Below are 21867 nucleotides of genomic sequence, written 5' to 3'. Positions count from 1 at the left end.
TTGTGGCCCTTCCTTGCCACCACAGAAGAGGATTGCAGCATGTGGCAATAGCAGCAATTTAGAGTTTTCAACTGAAGGCTTATGAGCTCCAGCTCCTTCCTTGCTGGAAGTCACTCTTAATTGTCTCAGAGAAACTGCTTCCCCTCCCTTATGTGCTAGTGTAAATCAGCCATAATACAATGGAATCTGATAGATATTTAGAGTGGTAAAAAAAGTCAAGTAGTCAAGACTAGGCTCTTCGAGTTTGGCATGGTCTTTTGTACCTCGTGGAGCACCAGAGGACAGCCAGCCCTGCAGCACTCTGACCAGGAAAACTGCCCAGGAGCAATTTGTCTAGCTAGTGCCTTCCTCCCTTGCATTTCATTCCCTGTTTAGCTGCAGAGCAACTAATGGTCATGAAACCAGCTTTACAAAAACCCCACATTACTTCTGTACTTAATTAACTTTTAGAGCACCAGACCTTGGCGTTTAACCATAGCCTGCAGTTTCAGGGGCTTGTTTGGTCAGAGGCTCACCAATGCTTGGCTTCCATTCAAAGTGCTTCACTGCTATTTTCTCATTCTGATCTTTTCACAGCTGTTCCCAGCAGCAGGTCAAGAACACGTTCAGTCTCACACCCCCTGACATTTGCATGTGTGCTGACCATTGCTACCTTATTTATTTCTTCTAAGATCGCCTCAGTTCCAAAGCTCCTACTGCTCCTCATCTCCCTCGTCTAAAACGATGGGGAGTGTTTGTGATTACTCCTGCAGCCAGTGGATGGGTGTATGGCTTCTCTGTGTCAGCAGACTCTTACCAGCCGTTTCTGTGAGCTAGAGCTACATTTTTGTTTTTGTAGAGCTGAAGGGCCTGTGCATTAGACCTTCTGTTAATGTGGAGTTCTAGGTATTGTGGGTGCACAGCCATGTGGATGCCTTCCAAGCAGCAGTAGGTTGTTCCCCGTGTGTTTACAAAGAAGATAAAATCTCCTTGGGCACTGCTAACATCTGAGTTGATCTCAGACATACATCAGACTCTTTATGGCTCCTACCAAGCCCAGTCCTGCTCTGCTGAGACTAAAGTCAAAAAGCAGATATTCTGAACTGCAATTCCTCATATCAGGCAATACATTAAGAGCAGAAATGAATGAGGTCATACATTGATTAGGGGATAAAACTAAGAGCTATATTATGATCCATCATCTTCTTAGCCTGCACGCTGCTGCTCTATTTCCACCTGAAACTGCAACCTTCCTTCAGTGTTTGCTTACTGGGACAATCCCTTTTATTACTGTAGGCCTTCCCATAACTCTGGCAGTATTCACTTAATTTAATTTTAAAGGCATCCATTAATTAAAATTATTCTATTTACTGATTCTTAATAATGCCTCAGAAGCTTTTGTTGTGGTGTGCATGTCTGAGTTTAAGACCGTTTCTGCAATAAATCATAATTTTCTGCCTGTCTTAGCCTCTAAGTGATTTGGGTCAAATAGACTGATTTGTTCACTGTAGCTCCCTTCCTGCCACACATGCCGGGTTTCTGTCCATTTTCATTCCAGTCTGCCCAGCTCCAATAATACAGAAGGGCTAAAGGAGAGGAGAAGAAAGCACAGTTGCTTTTCTTCATCCCCTGCATATCCTGCAGAGGGATGCTGGCCCGGCTGGAAGCATTTGCAGCACATCCTCTGCAAAGGTCAGCGTGGCTGCTTCATCTATTGCAAACTGGATTTTAGCCAGCAGCTGTAGCTGACAGTTTCAAGAAGGCCATTTCCCCATCCATCTTCTTCAGACAATTGTGTGCAGTCTCCAAACTAATAATTCATCATTTGCACATGTGTGCCTTCTACTTTGTTATTTTATTAACATATTAGAAGGGCCCTGCTTTATTTATTAAATTCATTATTATTCTTATCAAATGATGACACGTTGTTAGCCAGGAAGATGCACTTGCTATCTCACAACTAATTATTCCAATTAGGTTTTCATGATTCTACCATAAAGCACAGCTCATTAACTTTAATTACTTTTGAAATGCAGCTGCTGAGATACAAATGTAAAAGAACAGGTAGGTTATATTCGTAAGTTAATTTCTGCAAATGGGGCTTGTTGTTATTAGGTCTTAAGTGATGCTTTCAGGCAATCTTGTTCTCTATTTCTTAGCTAAGATTTGTCTTTTTTGTCTAAGAGGGCTCTAAAGTTAATTTGGTTTTTTACAGAGTAGTTTTTTGCCATAGAACATTGGATCAAATTCTAAGATACTTCTTGAAATAAACTTATGTGTTTCAGTTCAGCCCTTAATGGGAATTGATGGACAACTGCAGGTAGCATCTTTCTTTGCTGAGGTGACACCAGAAAGGGTGACAGCACTTTGATGGAAAGCTGAGATGGTGTGGCAAGGCAAAAGTTCTTAAGGAAAAGAATTTCAGGTCTTGCAGTGATGTGTGTAGTTTATGTCTCCAGTGAGGGGCCAGGTTCAGATTTCTCTGAAAAATTGAACTTGAATTGATTGAGTGATTGTCCTGGTTTGGCTGCAACAGAGTTAATTATTTTCTTAGTTGATGGTTAAAACAAAACATAGCTGCCTATTTTTGAGTTCATCACATGCAGGGATGAAACTTCTACAGATCTCCTGAGGAAGAGGGAAACGGAATTTCTTTGTTGCTGTGAAAAAAAGACAAATTGCATACAGGTGCAATAGTACTGACAGGGTCTCAGAGGTGTAATGCCTGAGCAGACTCAAGGAGCTGCAAAATCTGTCGCTTTGTTTCCCCACTAGCACCTTCAGGAAATGTGAAAGGCATTCCTCCTTTGATAACACTTCATTCTTGCAATTGCAGTCAGAGAAGATATAATTTGTATTTCCTTTCACAAACAGTTGGATGCAATAGCTGCTGCAAATTGCTGCAAAGTGCTCTTCCTCAGCCCCTCACACACCTCTCAGTGGTCACAGGAGCAGAATTCAGCCACAGAAGAGTTACTGCCCAAGGCGGAGGTGTTTTTCACATTTAAGTTTGTATGTGCTGGGTTTGGCTTTGCTGCTTACTGGGAACTGTGTAATTAGAAGTTAGGTTCATAAAATCAGCACTGTGTAATTTGGCCAATCCCAGTTTTAAGGCTGTTTACATGTTTAGAGGCCAAATGGAAGTGGCCTCTAAAGGCTAGTATTCACAACACAGATTTGCATGCATATTAATCAAAGTGGCAACTTTTTAATGGCACTGTTATTCTTTTTGGTCCTGGTATTGGTGGGCAGAACTATAAAAGTTTTCCTATTTTTCCAAAGAAGTCAAAGTTTAGGTTTTTCTTTAAAGTTTTTAATGACATGGGAAGGGGCTTCTATTTTGCAGTGTCTATTTTGCTGTCTAGCATTTGTCTCGTAGACACAACAAAACCTTACAAACAACCTCAATATTGACAGCACCTACCTGGAAGCATAAAAGAGGTATCATATAGGAGCCACTCTGGCAGAAGAGAGCAAAAGAATGACAGTGGCTAGTAGTTTGCCATCAGCTTTGGATCTTTGGAAGCTTTGGATAAAGTGTGGTGAATCACAGCTACTGTCTCTGGATCACACTTTGCTATACTATGAACCTCTGATAGCAAGAAAGAAAGGAACATGCCTGGGATTTCCCTCCTGAATCTAAATTAAATATGCACAGAGGCATGAGATTTGCCTAAGCTGGTATAGTTTTTTTACTTACTTTATCAGCTCACAATTACAAATTTCTCATTAAGAGCACAGATATTCTTGAAAGGTATAGTTTATTTCTGTATTACTCATTTTGTCTTCTTTGCATTGCAACCTCTGGATATCCTAGAGTTGATTTCTTCTTGTAGTGATGAAGAGAGACACTGTGTAGGGAGGTAAACATGCCTGAACTGGCATGCAGATGCAGTCCAGGACTGACCACGCCTGATGAGAGTTCCTGGAGAAACAGAGTCTGTCTGCTCCGGTGGAAACAGCTGAGCACAGCGAGGCGGTCAAGGGTGGCGAGGGGTTGGTTATCTCTGCAGGCAGCACCGGGTAAATCCCAAATACAGTGCACAGAGGCTTTTAATACTAAGCAGTTAAGCTCTATGATAATACAGAAGGAAATGAGTCCAAAAGAAGTGAAGCATGCTAATCTGAATATCCTTTCCTGCCCTGTGTTGCAGTTCACTAATAAATAGTGCTTCTGCATCACTAAAAGACCGGTGACAGCAGCATTCCTTAAAGAGGTCACCTGTCTGGAGGTCTGCGGGATCGGAACCAGGACACACTGGTCTGCATGGGCAGGCTGTGGAAAAGCCTTCCAGGAACAAAGAACTCTCGGAGAGGGCAGATGTGAATCTGAGACTCGTAGTGCTCCTTGATAACCCGCCTTTCCCGTCGGCTCAGGGCAGGATCTCGCTGCCGGGCGTGGGGCGGCTCCCCCGCACGAACACGGCTCTCTGTCGCTGCGTGTCGCGACAACGTCGGCAGCAAGGATCGGCCCCGTTACTGCCTGAAGTCCGCGGTGCGTACCCTGGAACGGCTTAGACCAAAATTCGGCCCTTGGGCAGCATTTCTCGCTTTCTGTCCTGGTGCGCTGCTCCTCCCGCTTCGGCTCCAGCTCCCAGACGGGTCCTGGCTCTCCCGGCAGCCCCGACAGCCTCGGCCTCGCAAGAGGAGCGAGCTCCAGAGAGCTGTGGGAGCAGACAAAGCAGCATAGATTATGACCTGCCGCATCTGTGTTCTGTGCACGCATTTAGTTTATTCGTGTAGCTAACACTACAAATCAATTAACTCTTCCTGTCAGCACCGTCGGGCGCCTCCTCCCCGCACACGGCGCCGCCGCCCTCGGCCGCCAGGGGGCGACAGGCTGCAGGCAGACACGAGCGCGCAGCGGCGTGGCCCCTCGCGGCCGCCGTAGGGCTCCGCCCGGCGCCGGGCGGGGGCAGCGCGCGGTGCCACGTCCCCGTCGCGGCGCGTTTGCGGCCATGGGCGCCTCGCAGAGCATCGACATCCCCGGCGGCGGCACCGAGGGCTACCACGTCCTGCGGGTAAGGGCGGCGCGGCCGGGCGCCCCGGACACTCAGCCCGGCGGCGGCCCGTGGGCGCGGGGCCTGTCCCGCCGTGGGGCCGCGCTGGAGCGGCGCGGGGGTCCCGGGGCGGCCCCGCCGCGCTCCCCGCTCGGCCCCGGGGACGCGCTCGGGGCTCCGCCGCGGCTCGCGGGAGCGGTGAGGTGCGCCGGGCCCGCGCTGCCGCTCCTGGGTTTGGGAAGTCTGGAGGAAGAATTGGTCCAGAATCAACAGTTTTTGGGGCCGGGTCGTGCCGCCGAGTTGTGCCTCCCTGTGACCGGGCCGGCGCGTGGGAGGCGATGGTGGCTTGGGCAGCCTTTGAGGGCCAGGCGGCCTCTCCTCCAGCAGACGCTGCCCGCGAGCCTGGGCTGCGCCCCGGGTAACGCGTCAGGCTGCTCCTGGTCCTGCATCGTGGACTGACTGCAGCTGCTGCCCCTCCGCAGTAGGTCAGGGCTGTCGGATCAAGGTGTTCACTGAGGGCTGCAACTTTGGTGACAGTACTGTTTTTTCATAGTTATGTTGGTTTTGTTCACATTGTGGCCACAAAACTTTGGTTTTGTATGCGAAACACAAATTACCTTATTAGGCTGCATTCCTGAGGTTTTGCGAGCAGCCTTTTGAAAGCCTTTCCTTTTGCTGTCAGTGAGCAGAATGGCTCCAAGATGGTGCTGTGGAATCTGAGGCGGTGTGGGACAGGGGCTTTGCTGGACTCGGTCCCTGCCTGCACCACGGTGCCTTTGCCTCTGTACCGGCGTGTGAGTGCCCTCACTCGGGGTGCTGGGCAGCTGTGTTTGTTGGAATTGGAGCCTTTTGGATATGTTCTCTGCTTTTGGGAAGCAAATACTGATGTTCTGGTCAAATCCAAACATTCTGTTAAAATCTATATATGGACTAAAGTCACAGTGTGTTGTTTGGGGTTTTTTTCTCTCCCTTTTAATATTAATGGTATGTAATAGTCCAGTGTTACTAATTCATGTCAGTCCACTTTGTCTTCTCCTTTTCCCCCACAAAAAACTATTCTGCAGGTTGGTAAAACTGGCAAACTTTTTTTGGTATTTTTAGCCTAGCAACAGTGTAAATTTCATGAACTTTTCACTTTGGAGACTTTTACTTTGTTCATACCAATATGTATGTTGCAGTTAGAATATCAGTTGCATCAGATTTATGAGTTCATATTGTTTGATTAAAGCATGTTGATAAATTGAGATTAATCTCTTTTATGAAGTAGAATCTAGTCATTTTTTCCAGTAGTCTTGCTTGGATCTTGAGCCTTTTGTTTTCATTTAGGCACTTTTTTGTTTTAATGTTTTTGCTATGAACCAAAATGGCAGCGTTTGATCGCCAGTCTTTGTAAATATAATTGAGAGGTGAACATTAAAGTAGTTGATTTCCAAGAGGACATCCTTATTTATATTAAATGCAGGAAAGGACATGCCTGCTGTCTTAAACAGAGTGTATCTCTTTTTTTCACTGCCTTGTCTGATACCTTGAGATACCACAGTGAGTGATTACTCCTTGTCTGTGGACAGGCATCTTAAACTGCGTCACGATCCCAGCCTAACAGTTATCATTTGGAATGGTTTTTATTTAAATGCATGTGGCATGCATTAATGCGACTAGAATTTCCCTCTGTAGTTTTTCCAAGTTTAATTTTCCAGTTTCCATTCTGTAGTGACTTTGTTACAGACAGCGTTTGGCTCACACTGTGAGAGGAGCTCTGCACAAGTGCTCTGTCTGCATGGATTGGCCTTCAGTCTAGAAGACTGAATTTGGGGTCAAGCAAAACTGCTGTTTTGTTCTCATTTACTGTCAAGTATGTTTTCTTTCTGAGCTCAGTACTTTAATGAGGTAAATGAGAATGGTAGAAGGAAAACAGCAGTAGTCTGCCAGTGTAACAGATCCAATTCAAGTAAGATCAGATTTCTTTGATAACACCAAACTTCTGTAAATAATGTAAAGTGATTGTTTAAAAGATTTCATTAGCTGTGGGAAAATTAGACAAATGTCAGAAAAAATTTCAGTTATTGGAAGCATTTGTTTGGGCAAGGTAGATAAATGAAAAATATGTGTTAAATGGCCATGAAACAAAAAGTTTGTGTTGTTCAGTTTGTCTGTAGAAGCCAAGCACAAGCTGCCAGAAGGATGAGTAGACTGAGACTGTTGCAAGTTACAGGTTTTTACAGTGAAACTTTTAAACTGTACATAGTGCCTCCCCACAAAACTAGTAGAAAGTCTCTCTCTGTGCTCACTTCAAATAGAACAGAGATATATGCAGCAAGTGAACACCACCATCATTAATTTTCAATGTAGATTTGCAGATTACTTAATTCTTTTTGGCTACTTGTGCTGATATTCAGTGCAATATTGCTTTCATTGTGAGTTTTGTCAGCAGTGCAGTTGTGAAGGGAATTAGGAACCCTCCAGGACTGAAGCGCTGTCAGAGGAAAAGAATTTCGTCCTATGCATACTTGACAGCAGAACTTGCTCTAGGTGGTATAGTTTGTGTTCTAGACATTAAAATGTAGGGTGTTTTGTTTTGTTTTTTGTAAGAGAAGAAGTTGCCATGTGTTTTGTTGCCCAAGTCTCTTCATAAATAGACCTAGTAATGAGTCATTTGTTTGAAGCAATTCTTGAGTTTCCTTTAACATAAGGTATGTGGCTGATTAGACCAACTGGCTGACTCTGTATATTGCTCAGTATCCCTTTGTTTCTGCTCTTCAAAACAGAATGAAGGAAAATTTTGAGTAATTTTCTTGCTCAGCAGTGTGAAACCGCTATAGTTTGTCCCGGCTGATTTAATGGCCTGACAGTTTCTTCAGTTAGTAGATGATGTCACAACATCCCCATGGCCGGGGGCAGAGCAGCTGGAAAGTGGCCCAGTGGGAAAAGACCTGGGGGTGCTGGTGAACAGCAGCTGAACATGAGGCAGAGTGTGCCCAGGTGGCCAAGAAGGCCAGAGACATCCTGGCCTGTATCAGGAACAGTGTGACCAGCAGGGCCAGGGCAGTGATTGTTCCATCTTTACTGGGCACTGGTGAGGTCACAGCTCGAGTGCTGTGTCCAGTTCTGGGCCCCTCAGCACAAGACAAACTTTGAGGTGCTGGAGCAGTCCAGAGAAGCTCTGGAGCACAGCTCCTGTGAGGAGCAACTGAGGGAGCTGAGGGTGTTTAGCTTGGGGAAGAGGAGCTCGGTGGAGACCTCATGGCTCTCTACAGCTCCCTGAGAGGAGGGTGTAGCAAAGTGGGGGTTGGCTCTTCTCTAAAGTAACAAGTGAAAGAACAAGAGGAAAGAGCCTCAAGTTGCACCAGGAGAGGTTTAGAGGCTGGATTTTAGGAAAACTTTGTCATCAGAAGGATGGTCAGGTGTTGGAATAGGCTGCCCAGGGAAGTGGTTTAATCTAATGCCTGAAAACATTCAGAACTCGTGTAGATGTGGCTTTTGGGTTACATTTAATGGTGAACTTGACAGTGCTGTGTTAGTGGTTGGACTTGATGATTATAGAGGTCTTTTCCAAACTAAGTTGTTGTAAGATTCTGTGTAAGAACTCTTATCTGAGAAATTTGTATGCTGCCATGTTGTGTGGTGTTCTCCCTATAAGATACTGAGCAGCAGTGCCCAAAGTTTAGATTTCCCACTCTTGTTTGAGTGCTTTGGTTTGTTGTAATAGGGATACAAACGTGTTGCATGAAGCGATGACTTATCTTTTAAAGGAGGATCACATTTTAAAAGCTTGAGTTAAATTCTCTGTCCTATAAAAAAAGGTTACCTACATACACAGAATCTATTTTCTTACCAAAAACTTAAAAAGCTTTTCTTTTGAAAACTGTGTTTCATCAAGAAATTCTATTCAGTTATACAACATAATGGATTAAAATAACTGACAGAAATCAAAGCGATTCTGTCAGATCTAACAGGAATTGCTCATATATGATATTCAATGAAATTTTACTGCCAGTTATGGAGTGGGTGGAAAAACGACAAAAAAACCTTTCAGTATTTCTTTGCAAATAAAGTAGAATACTGGGAAGAGTTTTTTATGTGGGGAAAAAAGAAAGCCTTGGAAGTTGTATTTAATGTTGATTTAATGCTTGAAGCAAAGCTTCTGAAAGTTTAAAAACTAAAAGGTAAAGGTAGCTGACTTCCAGAAGTGTTCAAAGCCTTCATCTACCTCTGAAAAATCCACGTTTCAATGCCTAATTTCATTTGCAGTTGCACTGCTCTTTTGGGACTTTGATTTGTGACCACTGTGCTGCTAAGCAGACTTCTTAAAATGTGTAATGTGCAATGTATACTGTGTAGGCATAGAATGATAGTGTTGGGAATGGTGTTCAGCAAAGAAAAACTTAATGCATTTACCAGGAAAGTCTTTTCAGTACTGCAAATTAAAATTGGTGTATTGACCTTGAAACCTTTTTCCTGTTTAATTCTTGACAGTGAATTAAAGTGAAATCAGTGTGTGATCTGTGTACTCAGCAGCCCTGCTGTCATCTTGGTGAGAAACTGAAACCCTGCAGCACTGTGTGAGGCCCTTTTCTGCCCTCTGATGTTCAGCATTTGATAGAGGTTTTCTTCATTTGCTCTTAAAAAGCTCTGGCATTGCATTGCCACAACTTCTTTCCATTTTCTGTGCCACTGTTTGTCTCTGTTGCTAGAAAGTCGTGGCATTTACCCACATGGATCTGTGACTTGTATTTCTGAAGTAACAGCTGGCTTTGGGAGAATCAGGCTTCCCAAGCTGCTGGGCATGGTATCGTGCCTGCATTAGCGTCTGTTGTGAATGATATTACTTGGTTATTTCTCAGCAATTATTCAATTACAGAGGCAAGTTACTAAACACCTACTTGGGGCACCCAGCAAAGCTGCATAAAGGCAAATTGCTCAGGAGGCACGAAGGTTATGTACCTATCCACAGAATCTTTGTTATTTCCATCCTTAATAGAGGTGGAATAATTTGTGTCATTGTATTTTCGAAGGTCCCTGGTTATCCTTTGTTGCTGTAGCTCCTGGAAGAGAATTGTGGCCACAGAGCTTGGAGCAGAGAGCTGTGTCATGCACTTGGTACTGTGTGGTGGTGAGGAATTGGGCAGGTAGTGACTGGAAGTGGGATGGTGTGACAAAACCTGTGTGGAGTCCGTGTGATTGTTGTGCAGGGCTGAGCACATCACTTCTTAAGAGAGGAGACTTTTCGTGTGGAATGGACTCAGAATTTCTGGGTGGCATTTCTGGGACTGCCAGGTGCAAACATGCTTTTCTATCATTGAAGGCCAGGGAAGTAGAAAACTTTGTGACAGCCTTGGCATGGCAGGATGGCAGAAGGGATGCACATTCTGAGGTGTGATTGACACAACTATAAGGGCTTGGTTTCTTTTAGCTACAGTGTCCTGGTAGTTTTTACATGCCTAATTAGAAACAAATCATGCAGAGATGTTCAGGATTGTGATGGGTTTGGACAAGGAGTTCAACATCTGAAGATACTTTCTGCAAACTAATTGTTTGGAACTTGGAAACTCTGTCAGTCCCGTCATCAGTTTGGGGTAGAACACGGATTTGGTATTATAAGTAAATTATTTATCCATCCCAAGTGAGCTTGGCATTGATGGATGCTGAACATACATAGTTCTTATTTACTGTATGTACTCCATCTTATTTCAAAAAATATTTCTTATGGAATACTGGCCACTCTTGGCTCCCAGTGTTCAGGATTTAATCTCTTGGAGGTCATTAGGGAGGGGTATTGTCAGGATGCAGGGGGTTTGTTGTGATTTTAGTATGATTTGGTTTTTTATTTCAAAGAAGTTAATTTAGAAATGGAGGAAGATCTCTGAATGAGTTGAAGTCTGGCCTTTCGTAATTTCAAGGCCTTGACATATATCCATGACAAAAATCTGATATGTTGTGCTAAGTGTACTGATTTTTAATGCTGAGGTGTAACTAACACATGTTGTGTCTTTAAAACTGTTTTCCCAGAAAGTTTTGAAACCATCTGCTGATTTAATTCTGGTATAAAGCCTGTATGTAAGGTTCATTAAAAACACAAACTGTAAATTCCTCTATGATCTATGCAATAGGTGGTGGAATAAGAGAGAGAGAGGCTTTTAGAGCATTTTCCTGTCACTTCTCTAAACTGAGGGAAGAACAACAAACAGTGTAAACTCATCCTACATTCACTACTCAAACACAGGAAAGGAGAGGATATTTTGGATTATTTGACTACAGGAGAAACTGCAAGTGTGAGAATACCATTATGGATCATGTCTACAGGAAAGCAGTTTCAATTCTCCTTTCACAGAACTGTTTAACCTCTCTTTGGTAGGGTGGTCTCAAGTATCCAATGTAGTAAGGAAACGCTTTCAACATTTGGGAAGAATCATTCGTATAGTGAATTTTAGCCTCTCTGTGACTTTTCTAAGCTAAACTTCTGTTTGTAGAGGCTGTTCTCAGGTAGCCCTACATTATTGCAAGTTTGAATATCTACGGTTAAATGAGCTCTAGAAACAGTCCACAAATGGCAAAGCCACATCCACAATGTGCTGGGAGTTTCTGTGCAGCTGGAGCCAGGGTGTGTGTGTGCCCCATGGAGCTCAGCTTGTACTTTACCTTATTACCTGGTGCACAGTTTGGTGTCAGTTGTTCTTGGTGTCTGGTTGTTCTTGGTGAGAGGCATCTTGAACAGACAGGTTAAGTAAAGTTACACGGAGGCAGTAGTTGGGATCTCGTTAGAAGGACTGCAGGATATTTGGTGATTGGGAGATGTGTGTCCATACACTTAATACTTGGAGGAGGGAGAACACCTGTACTCCAGCTGTAGGAAATTATTTCCAAAGAGCCTCCAGACATCTTGAAGACACACTTTTACAGACACACTTCAAGTTCTAGTTAGAAATTATAAATGTGGACTTTGTTATTATTGCTTCAGTGATTCTTACTACTTTGGGATATTGTTGGTTTCATACTTTTTTGCTGCTTTACAGATCTTAGACAACAATCAATATGTGTGTGATGTGACTCTGGAATTACTAATTCCAGACTTAGGTTATGTGACTAATATTCTAAGCTTTGGGCATCTGTTACCCACATGTAATCTGAGTTTTTTCCAAGCTCTGATTTTGTGAATGTGTTGGGCAGAGATAAATAAAATCTAAGAAGAATAGTTTTATTAGTAATCAAGCACTTTTAAAATTCCATATTAGAATATTTTGTTCTAGATAAGTTATATTAAGAAAACTCGGTTCCTGCAGAGTCAGGCCAGGATTGAACAAACAAATACATTTTTGCCACTTCTGTCAGGTAGAATAACATGTAATGTAAGGAACCACACTGTAAAGGGTAACTCTTTTTGGCAGGTGATTGTAGTACATAAGAGAAAAAGCCAGGAAAAATCTGACAGCCATACTGGAGTTACTTTTCATTGTCAGCAACGTGAGCAATAGTGAAAAAATAGCATTGGCAAAATGTCTCTCAGTTACTCCATTTGGAATTAAAAGCATACTTTTAGCTTCTGGGAGCAGTGTGTACCCAGAACTTAGGCCTTGGCTTAATGGAGTGGTTGAATTATTTGAGCTGCCATGGCTGCAAAATTGCACGTCTCTTTTCCTGCAACTTGAAGGTCTGTTAATAAAATCACTGGTTGTACAGATGCCCTCTGTGTCTCAGGAATGTCACCAGATGATGTTTAATCATGAGATAACAACCTGTGCTTACAGATGTGACTCTCCTATTCCTTTAGTAAGCATAAGATAGAAAGCAAGGTCCGACATTGGTACTACTGTGCAAAGACAGTACTTTTTAACCAATCTTTTCAGAATTCATTAACCTTGTCCTTTCACTATAATCTCCTTTCTTGAAACAAATACTTACAATTTATCTGATGCAACTGTTAAGCACTGCTTTTCCCAGGGAGTGGCTACTGCTGTGTCATTCCACAATTTATTAAGTACTAATTTTTTGCAATCTATTTTTTGTAACGGAGGTATGTTTTGGTTCTATAGATTATATGATTATATTTGAACATTATAAAATTATACATACAAACGTTCGTAACTTCTAGAATGCAGTTGGCACAAGTAGAAATATAATTCTAATGTATGAATCAGCATTGGAACACTTTTACTAAATTCTGTTTTAACTTTGTTAGGTACAAGAAAACTCACCGGGGCATAGAGCTGGATTGGAACCATTCTTTGATTTTATTGTGTCCATTAACGGTTCAAGATTGGTAAGTGTGTTTTATTTTATAACTTTTAATATAAACAGTGTTTTGGCAATCTGATATTTATAGGTATACCAATGGATTTGCTTTATTTAAATGTATACAAAATATTTCTTCTTACTTTTAAATGAGGGAGGCAAACTGCATCAGAAATTGATTTCCTTCACCCTGTAGGAACAGTTTAGCTGGAGAATAAGACAGACATGCTCTCTGCAGACATCAGCACCAAGACAGAATTGCCTGCTGATCCACCCCTCATGGCTTATGCTGGTGCCCTCCTAGTTCTGTCTGCTTCCATGAGAACTCACAAACTTCACCCAGTCCAAGCAGGCTGAGTGAAAAGCTGCTGGCAGAGCTGTTGGCTGGGCAGGAGGCATGTGGGGGGAGCTTTCAAGAGCTGTTGTCAAACAACAGACCATCGTAGCAGTGGAAAAAACCAACTGTGGGATGCTCTGCACCAGTACACTTGTATTCCAAAAGCCTCTGAACCAATTGAAGTGTTTTCATTTTTGGAAAGTATGACCTGTTACTGTGAAGTCCCAGGGTTTTTCCGGAGTTATATTGTAGAATTTTGAAGGGCCTGGAAACTTGTTACAAAGCAGCTGTTAATTCATGTTCTGGTAATGCACAGTGTAGGACCTTTGGAATACAAGTGTTGCTGTGGAACTGAATGCTTTTTCTGTCAAACACTGACCCAAGCTCCTGTTTATACATTTGCAGAATAAAGACAATGACACTCTCAAGGACCTGCTGAAAGCAAATGTTGAAAAACCTGTAAAAATGCTTGTATACAGTAGCAAAACACTGGAACTGAGAGAAACATCAGTAACCCCCAGCAACATGTGGGGTGGGCAGGGCCTGCTGGGAGTGAGCATTCGCTTCTGCAGCTTTGATGGGGCTAATGAAAACGTCTGGCACGTCTTGGTATGTATGGACTTGGAAGTATTCTTATTGCTGTTTCTGTCTTTCTGTTGAAAAGTAACTTGCACAGGATGTAGCTAACAGGTCATGAGATCAAACTGGTCTCATTGATCAAACTGGCTTTGATTGATTTTGGGTTTGGGAAGGCTACAAGTGTAGTTTGTAGTCTACAGATGTGTATTTGTGAGTATATTGTCAAGTCTTGTATTTAAATGAATGTGTTTAAATGAATGCATTTGGTAAAACACCAGAACCATGTGGAAAGGGACTGCCATAAAGCCACTGTTTCATTAGTTCATTACTGTGTTGAAAACTTGACCAGTTTGTCTGACTCGGAGCTTGTGTGAAGTGCATTTCTGTCTGTTCTGACAGTTACATGGTGTTTTGTAACTTTCCATCTTAAAACCAGGAAGTGGAGCCGAATTCTCCTGCTGCATTAGCTGGACTTAGACCTCATAGTGACTATATCATTGGAGCAGATACTGTCATGAATGAGGTAAGTATATAAAACTAAGGGCTTTATTTTTTAAAAACTAAAAACCCAGTTGTACCAGGGGAGTTTGAAACATCCCTGGTTCTGTCTGTTCAGTGTGAATGGAAATGAAATGCAAAGAAGAAGGAGCTCTGGCAGTCGTGCCTCTTCTTAAAGGCAATCCTGGAAATAACAACCGCTTTTAAATGTCTCCATGAAGTCAGATACAAACTTTTGTACTCTAAAATTAGTATTTTGAATAGCAGATTTGAAATTTGGGTTGTGCCACGTCTTCTGAGTTGTGCAAGCAAAACACAAGAGCAGCACTGCAACAACTGCAACATGTGGCTGTTAGCAGAATCCATTACAGAAAGTCAGGGCTGGGATGATCAATCTAATGCCAAATGATCAAATAAGGACAAGAAAGCCCTTACTCATTTTTATCTTTTTGCAGTCTGAAGATCTCTTTTCCCTTATTGAAACACATGAAGCAAAGCCATTAAAACTTTATGTGTACAACACAGACACAGATAATTGTCGGGAAGTGGTGATTACTCCAAATTCTGCCTGGGGTGGAGAGGGCAGGTAAGGAGACAGTGTCTTACAGGGGGGTGGGGCAAATTCCTTACAGCACCAGCCTGAAAACTGCTGGGTTTAAGTTTTCTACAAAGACAGGGAAAGAGTGTTGTTATATCAAAAGTGTTTCTGCTCTAATAAGTTACATACTTACTTGAAAGTCAGATGCACTTACTATTGAGAGGGGTGTAAATCAGTAAATTAGCTAGTGCAGAAGTGTATAAAGTGCAATGGTTGCTTTCTGCATTAAATTACAAACAGTTTTTAGCTTGTGGTATATCCTTGAAGTATTGTGAGTAGCCAGAACACAGCACTGCAAATAACAACTGGGAGTTGAATTTCAAGCTGTATACCTGGAGTAGCTGCTTAGTTTAAATAATAATGAGTTTTATTTTGTGCGGAATATTTATTGCTAAAGCTACAGAATTTCCTTTGAATTGTTTTGTATTGATTATTTCTCCACAGAAAGTGAGGCAATGTGGGGACAGGAGGGGAAGGTTGTACAGCATTTACCTTGATGCTTGTTGATGTCTTGAGTTGTTCATGCATTGTTTGCTATAGTCTGTAGTTGTAAAGTCACTTACCTGACTTAAATAGCTTCATTTTTTTAAAAGCCTAGGATGTGGCATTGGTTATGGATATTTGCATAGGATACCTACTCGCCCGTTTGAAGAGGGAAAGAAAATTTCTCTCCCAGGACAGTTGCCCAGTGCATCTCTCAGTCCCCTCAAAGATGGTTTCACAGAGGTAAGTTGTGGTCCCACTCTGTTTGCTTGGTAAAAATGGATGATGATGTTTACTGCTTTTCTCTTCTCTTGGTTCATGTAGAAACAAACCCTAACGATGCAACTCTCTTTTCTCTTCCAATAAGGTTCAGCTATCATCAGTTAATCCCTCAGCCACCCTCCCTCCTGGGACAGCAGGCCTTGAGCAGAGTCTTTCAGGACTTTCTATTAACTCACCTTCAACTACTGTCAGTAATGCTCTCAGCACAGGTTGGTATTGGAATGAGCTGACCTGAAATGCATGGCTTCTCTGACTTTTTTGTTCTCACAGATGTTTCTAATTAATTGAAGACAGAAGAGAGAATAAAACTTTCTCTTAAATTTTTCCCAACAAAAAAGGTTAATGTACTGGATTTTGAGCCTTACTTGCTCACAAAATAGTTGCAAACAACTTCTATTAAAAATGCCATCTGTATTAATTAGAATACTGTTTTTATATCAGCATTTTAATGTTCAGGCAAATAGTAATTCTCCTGTAAGCAATTATTTATTTGCACTCCTAAGGGAAAGAAGATGAAGTGTTGTATGCTTAAAATCAATGTTGTTTCCCTGTGTACCCCACCAGGTGTTCCAACAGTTCCACTATTACCACCACAAGTCAGTCAGTCCCTTACCTCTGTGCCACCAGTTAACCCAGCAACTACATTACCAGGTGAGTAGTTAAAATTTCTTAAAACATTGCTGAAACAAAAATCTTAAAGGAGCAGGGGAAGAGAGCTGTTTTTTCCACTGCCTAACTTCATACAGCTTAAGCACTTCATGTAAGATCTCTCTCTATACAACCTCCACAATGTGAAGAATTATTTTTCTTGGAGTATGTTCACAGCATGTCTGTAGCACAGAGGAGTGATGTGGCAAGTCACAAGTTTACCTTTTTAGGGCTCCCTGCACTGGGGATGCAGTATTCAGGATTTCTCAGGAAGGTTTTGCTTTGCTATTTGCAATGTTTTTTGGAAAGCCATTTTTAAATACTCAGCTTGATCACTATTCCTAGTATAAATACAGGTCTAACAAAATACAATTTATGTTGCAATTACTGTTTCTGAATTAGATAGGATTTTAAACTTATATTTAAACTTGTTCTGTGTAATACAAGTAAGAGTCTTTCTACAACGTGGTTGTTTCTTCATAATAATGAACATTTCAAACACTACTATTCCAGAAGTATTCACAAGGGGTAAGATGGGGATTGTATAGGATTTTGCTGTGGCATTGGTGTGCTGGTACAGGACTCAATTGTGCCTTCCAGAACACTGAAGGAATTGTATTTTATGTTTTGCATGTTATGAGACAAGTAGATCAAGATGTGTCCGTTACATAACACTTGGAGGTACAGCCTCTAACACAGAAAAGATGTGCAGTAGAGCTCAGAGCATGCAAACAAGGGCAGAGAACTCTCACAGAAGCTGAACTTGTCAGTAGTTTTCTATTTTCTCTAGGCAGAAAAAGATTATTGTGCTTTTCTTCCGCAGCCACCTAATCCACCCCTTCCCTAAACTCTGCAAATACAAGTTTTCCATTCACCTTTTTCTCTGAATAGTATCATTGCTTTTTAAAAAGCAAATTAGAATATTTCTTACAATCTGCATGGATATACTAGTGAAAATGTTCTTACTAAATATACTGGAGGTTTAAAATTTGAGGGAATTTGTATGAAGTTCAGCTTTATTCAAATTTAAAAAGAAAAATTCAAACCAAATTTGCACATAGCTGACATGAAAGTTCTTTGAGTCAGATTATGTCTGCCTTCATGGCAGATGATTTCATGAGTAGGTAAAGATGGTTGGGTTTGAACCAAAGTGTCTATACAGTGGCCTTGCTTTAAGACTTTTCTCCTCTCTATGTTCATACTGTAGTATCAACAGTTGATTTCTGAATAAACCTTTTCTGAACTAAACACAGAGTACAAATAGAGCCCTTGTCCCAGAAATGAAGCCCTTTGATAGTCAAAAATTTGGGAGCAGAAGGATGTTCCATTGCAAACACAGTGATGGAAGAGCATATGTTGCATTCATTGTATGTTTCTCTTCTACTTTCAGTCCTTACTGACTTTGAAATTCCTTTGTCTTGCCTTTTGATACACGTTTTTGTGATTAACTCTAGTCATGAACTAAGTAGAAAAGGCTAATAATAGAGTGATCAATATTAGGGATCAGGGAATACTGTGTATTTATTAATATTGTTTTCCACTCAAGTTGGGAATGGAGAACTTCTGGTATAGTGCTGTGGTGAAACAACTACCTTGCTGAAAGCTGAACTTGGAATGCAAAACTTACGATTCTGAAATAAGATTCTGCTTTCCTCAGAAAAAAACCTGAAAGGTTTTTGGGATTGTGTATTTGCTAGTCTTGACTTTCTGCAGTAGGTGTCTGTTCTCACTGTGCAACTTAAAAGCTGAAATTCAGGTGAATTTGCATTCATCCATATAAAGATTATAGTCAAGATATAAAGCACATTTTAAATGATCAACAAGATCTAAGAAACAGTTAGAAAAAGACAATTTTAAGTTTTCAGCTGTAACTGTTCCATTCTTCTCTTAGGTCTGATGCCATTACCAGCAGGGCTTCCTAACCTGACTGATCTGTCCAAACTTAACTTACCTGCACCACAGATTGTTCCAGAAATCATACAGCCTGGTATGTGCTTCTGCAAACTGAAACTTGTAATTAGAGTTACCCTGGACACTCAGACCCATCTGGGGGAATCCTGAAGTGGATAAATTAAATGTTTGCTTGAGATGGGAATGGGTGTTAGTGCTCAGATCAGGTAGACAAGGAGTATGTCTTAGGTAATTCTAAATCTGTGTCTATGTTTAGATGCTTTATTTTTTATTACCTGATTTATATTCAGAAGAGATTGTGCCAAAAGTGAAAGTATATTATTTATGGGTAAAAGAAAATATTAAGTGTTTCCTTGTAAGCTAGATGAGGAGATTGGCACTCTCTGAACTGAATGCCAGAATTAGGAACTAATATTAGATTTACAGTTTTGAATTCAGCAAAACTGCTGAAGATGCACAGAAGATGGACCGAGCAAAAAGATATTAGAAGCTTACATGGAATATGGTTTTTGTTAACTTATTTTTTCTGGCAGTTTCAATGAAGGTCAGAAAAACCTAATCAGTGTTAATGCATTAAATACCTAGTCCTCTGGGGAACAACCTCGAGTTTACTCTGAAATCTGAAAAGTATCAGGCTTAAAATGAGCCTGCTGAGTCAGTGCTGCACACACACCATTTGAGCTGTCTGGTGTGCAGCAGCTCACTGCCTTTTTTTTTCCCCTTTTCTCTCTTTAGGTTTGCAACCCCTTCCCCCCTTGCCGCCTCTGCACCTGATGGGAATAACGCCTCTGTCAATGCCACCCAAGTGTGTTCCTATGCTTCCTTTGGTCACAGAGGCGTCCACAGTGCCTACAGATTTGCTTCCCTCTATTCCTCAAGCTGGAAGCTTCTCCGTCAACCCTGGCACTACAGAAAATGTAGAGGACACCTCTGCACTCACCGTGGATAGCACTACTCCAACTTCCAGGGCAACTGTTGTTGACAGATCAAATGAATCCTCTGCTGTTAATGAGAAAACAACTGGAATCACAGATACACAAGCTTCTGAATCATAACTCCAGATCACTCTGTTGGATTGGCTTGGTATTTATTTAGCCATGGGATACATATTTGAAAAGCAAGCTATCATTAATTTCATACTAGTTTGTACTTAATCTTTAGAAGTCCTGTAAATAATACGGAGGTATAATAAAAATAAAAGGGGATTTATAAAGGGGGGGTGGAGGGGGGGGAGGAAGAACTTGTATGTTACCAAAAAAAGTCAAGGTGGTAAATAGAGTTCCACTGCCAAACTCTGAGGTGTCTGTTTTTAATATAGGCTGACAGCCTTACCCTGCTAGGCTTGTCCTTGCTTATAATTAGCAGTTTTTGCTTCTGATAGAAATGAAGCGGGTCTTGCGTGTGACATTTACGTACCATTCTTGTTCTTTGCAAGTATCTTGTTTCTGCAGTGGGGATGAGAATGTTTAGTCTGAGTTGTGAATTTTAACGCTGCAAAACTTCCACCTAAAGATATTTCTGTTAAAATTGCTGAGTGGCCTGTTAACTGACATGTTGTTATTCAGCTTGTACACAAATCTTTGTCTTTAAGCTCTTGAGAGATGCTCAAGCCATGTTTTGTGACCCATGCTGCGTTGTTTCATATGCCCACTGTAAAACGGCATTTGGAAGGGAATACATGGAATGTTAAATGTAGCACACAATTTGGCACTTCATGACTACTGTAAGATGAATGAATGGATTAAGCATACATAGAGCAATAAATTCCTGGAATTTTATTCTTTGTGTGACAAAATAGCACTTTTTTTTTTTAAATTCTTTAAGTCTCATTTAACTTTTTGCTTAGCTCTATAGCAAAGATGTGTGAAAGGGCCCCTTCCAGAGGAATGGGTCCAAGAGGGAATGCCAGACATCTTAATGGCAGGCAGGATCAGCGCTTATGGTTACATCCATTGCAGCAATGAGTCATTAAATCTGTCTGCATATGATTCATACTTGGCTTTTAAAATTCAGATTTAGGATAAAAATTGCAGATTAACTGTAGATGATACACTTGTAGAAACTGTTATGTGCACTGTACTCCAGGTGATAGCGTTTGCTTTTGTTATCAGGTACATCTGATGTGGAAAATTCTGTACCATTCCAGTCCTTCCATATAACTGGGATTTCATTTATATGTGGTTGCTTCAAGCATATGCAAATGTACCCAATATCATCATCAGGCTGGAGCTGCAGTCTGTCTCAACAGCTGTGTAATTAATTTTGGCAATGTAGTTTGCCTGAGCAGTGTTTGGAACAGTAGTTGCATCTGACTTCTGATGAAAATAATAATGTCTCAAATAATTAGTTTAAGTGGAAGCCTTATCTAATACCTGTTGTCTTATCTTTATCAGCTTTATCAAAGACAAGCATTTTTCTTTCCTCTGCCCTACTGCTGCACATTTGTCATCATCTGTTATTGCAAAAGCCCATATCAAAGACAGACCCCAAATACCTTTTCATACTGTGAGCAGTTTCTTTCCTCAGCTGTTTGGAGTGTGTCCCTCTGCCTTGCTAAGTAGGGCACTTGCTGTTTCTCTGTTGTGACAGGTAGAAGAATTACAAAAGAAAGGCTTCATACAATCAGGCCTGCTCTATTAAATTAATAGCGAGCCTGGGGTCTCTTCTAAGTGTAGTTAAGCAATTTGCAAGTTCCCATGTGAGAACAATCTTGGTATGAAAGGTTCCTTGACACAACAACCTGTTCTTGGGTTGAAAACTAAGTGCATCTGTTTATAAACAATAAGATTTAAGATCTGTTCCATGAGAACCCAAAAAGGAAAAACGTAAACAACCTGAATCTTAGCCTGTACACACAAATCCCCTTCTGACCAATAAATGCAGTGGTAAGAAAACTACCAGCCAATAGGTGCTGCACAGGAGGTCTGTGAAAGCTGTATAAAACAAGTGATGTGAATAAAGAATTGGCTTCTCCCGCACGAAGAAAATGGAGTCTCGGCTAACTTATTGTAATATCTGATGACCCGACTCGAGAGATGAACACGCAAAGTCGCGAACAAACAGCCTTGCAGCGAAGCGAATTTCAAACCGCGAATATACAAAGCAGCGAAAAGCTGCGGCTACAGCCGGCCGCGGGACGGCACAAAATACACACAGACAAGAAGTGGAGGCGGAGCGGGACCCGAACGGGGAGTGCCCGGGGCCGCGGACGGCGCGGAACGCACAGAAACAAACACAGAAACAAACACAGAAACAAACAGAGCTCCGGGGAAGGGGCTGCCCGGCTGCGAGTGAGCATAGACCGAAAAATGCAGTGCGGCCACTGA

The 21867-nt window shown here is 41.7% G+C and overlaps 1 protein-coding gene across 1 annotated transcript; it reads left to right on the top strand.

Annotated features, from left to right (window-relative positions):
• The first annotated feature begins 4867 nt into the window (after window positions 1–4867).
• Window positions 4868–20319, top strand: GORASP2 (golgi reassembly stacking protein 2). The gene is made up of 10 exons (XM_066322835.1): window positions 4868–5000; window positions 13153–13233; window positions 13948–14151; window positions 14558–14644; window positions 15075–15205; window positions 15811–15943; window positions 16068–16191; window positions 16547–16633; window positions 18522–18617; window positions 19277–20319. Exons 1-10 carry the CDS (start codon window positions 4938–4940, stop codon window positions 19594–19596), a joined length of 1326 nt encoding a protein of 441 aa, XP_066178932.1. The 5' UTR covers window positions 4868–4937; the 3' UTR covers window positions 19597–20319.
• Window positions 20320–21867: the final 1548 nt, after the last annotated feature.

This window comes from Sylvia atricapilla, chromosome 7 (genome assembly GCF_009819655.1).
Source record: "Sylvia atricapilla isolate bSylAtr1 chromosome 7, bSylAtr1.pri, whole genome shotgun sequence".
Lineage (NCBI taxonomy): Eukaryota > Metazoa > Chordata > Aves > Passeriformes > Sylviidae > Sylvia > Sylvia atricapilla.
The sequence above is the reverse complement of the archived record's forward strand: the minus strand, read 5'-3'. Positions and strand labels throughout refer to the sequence as shown.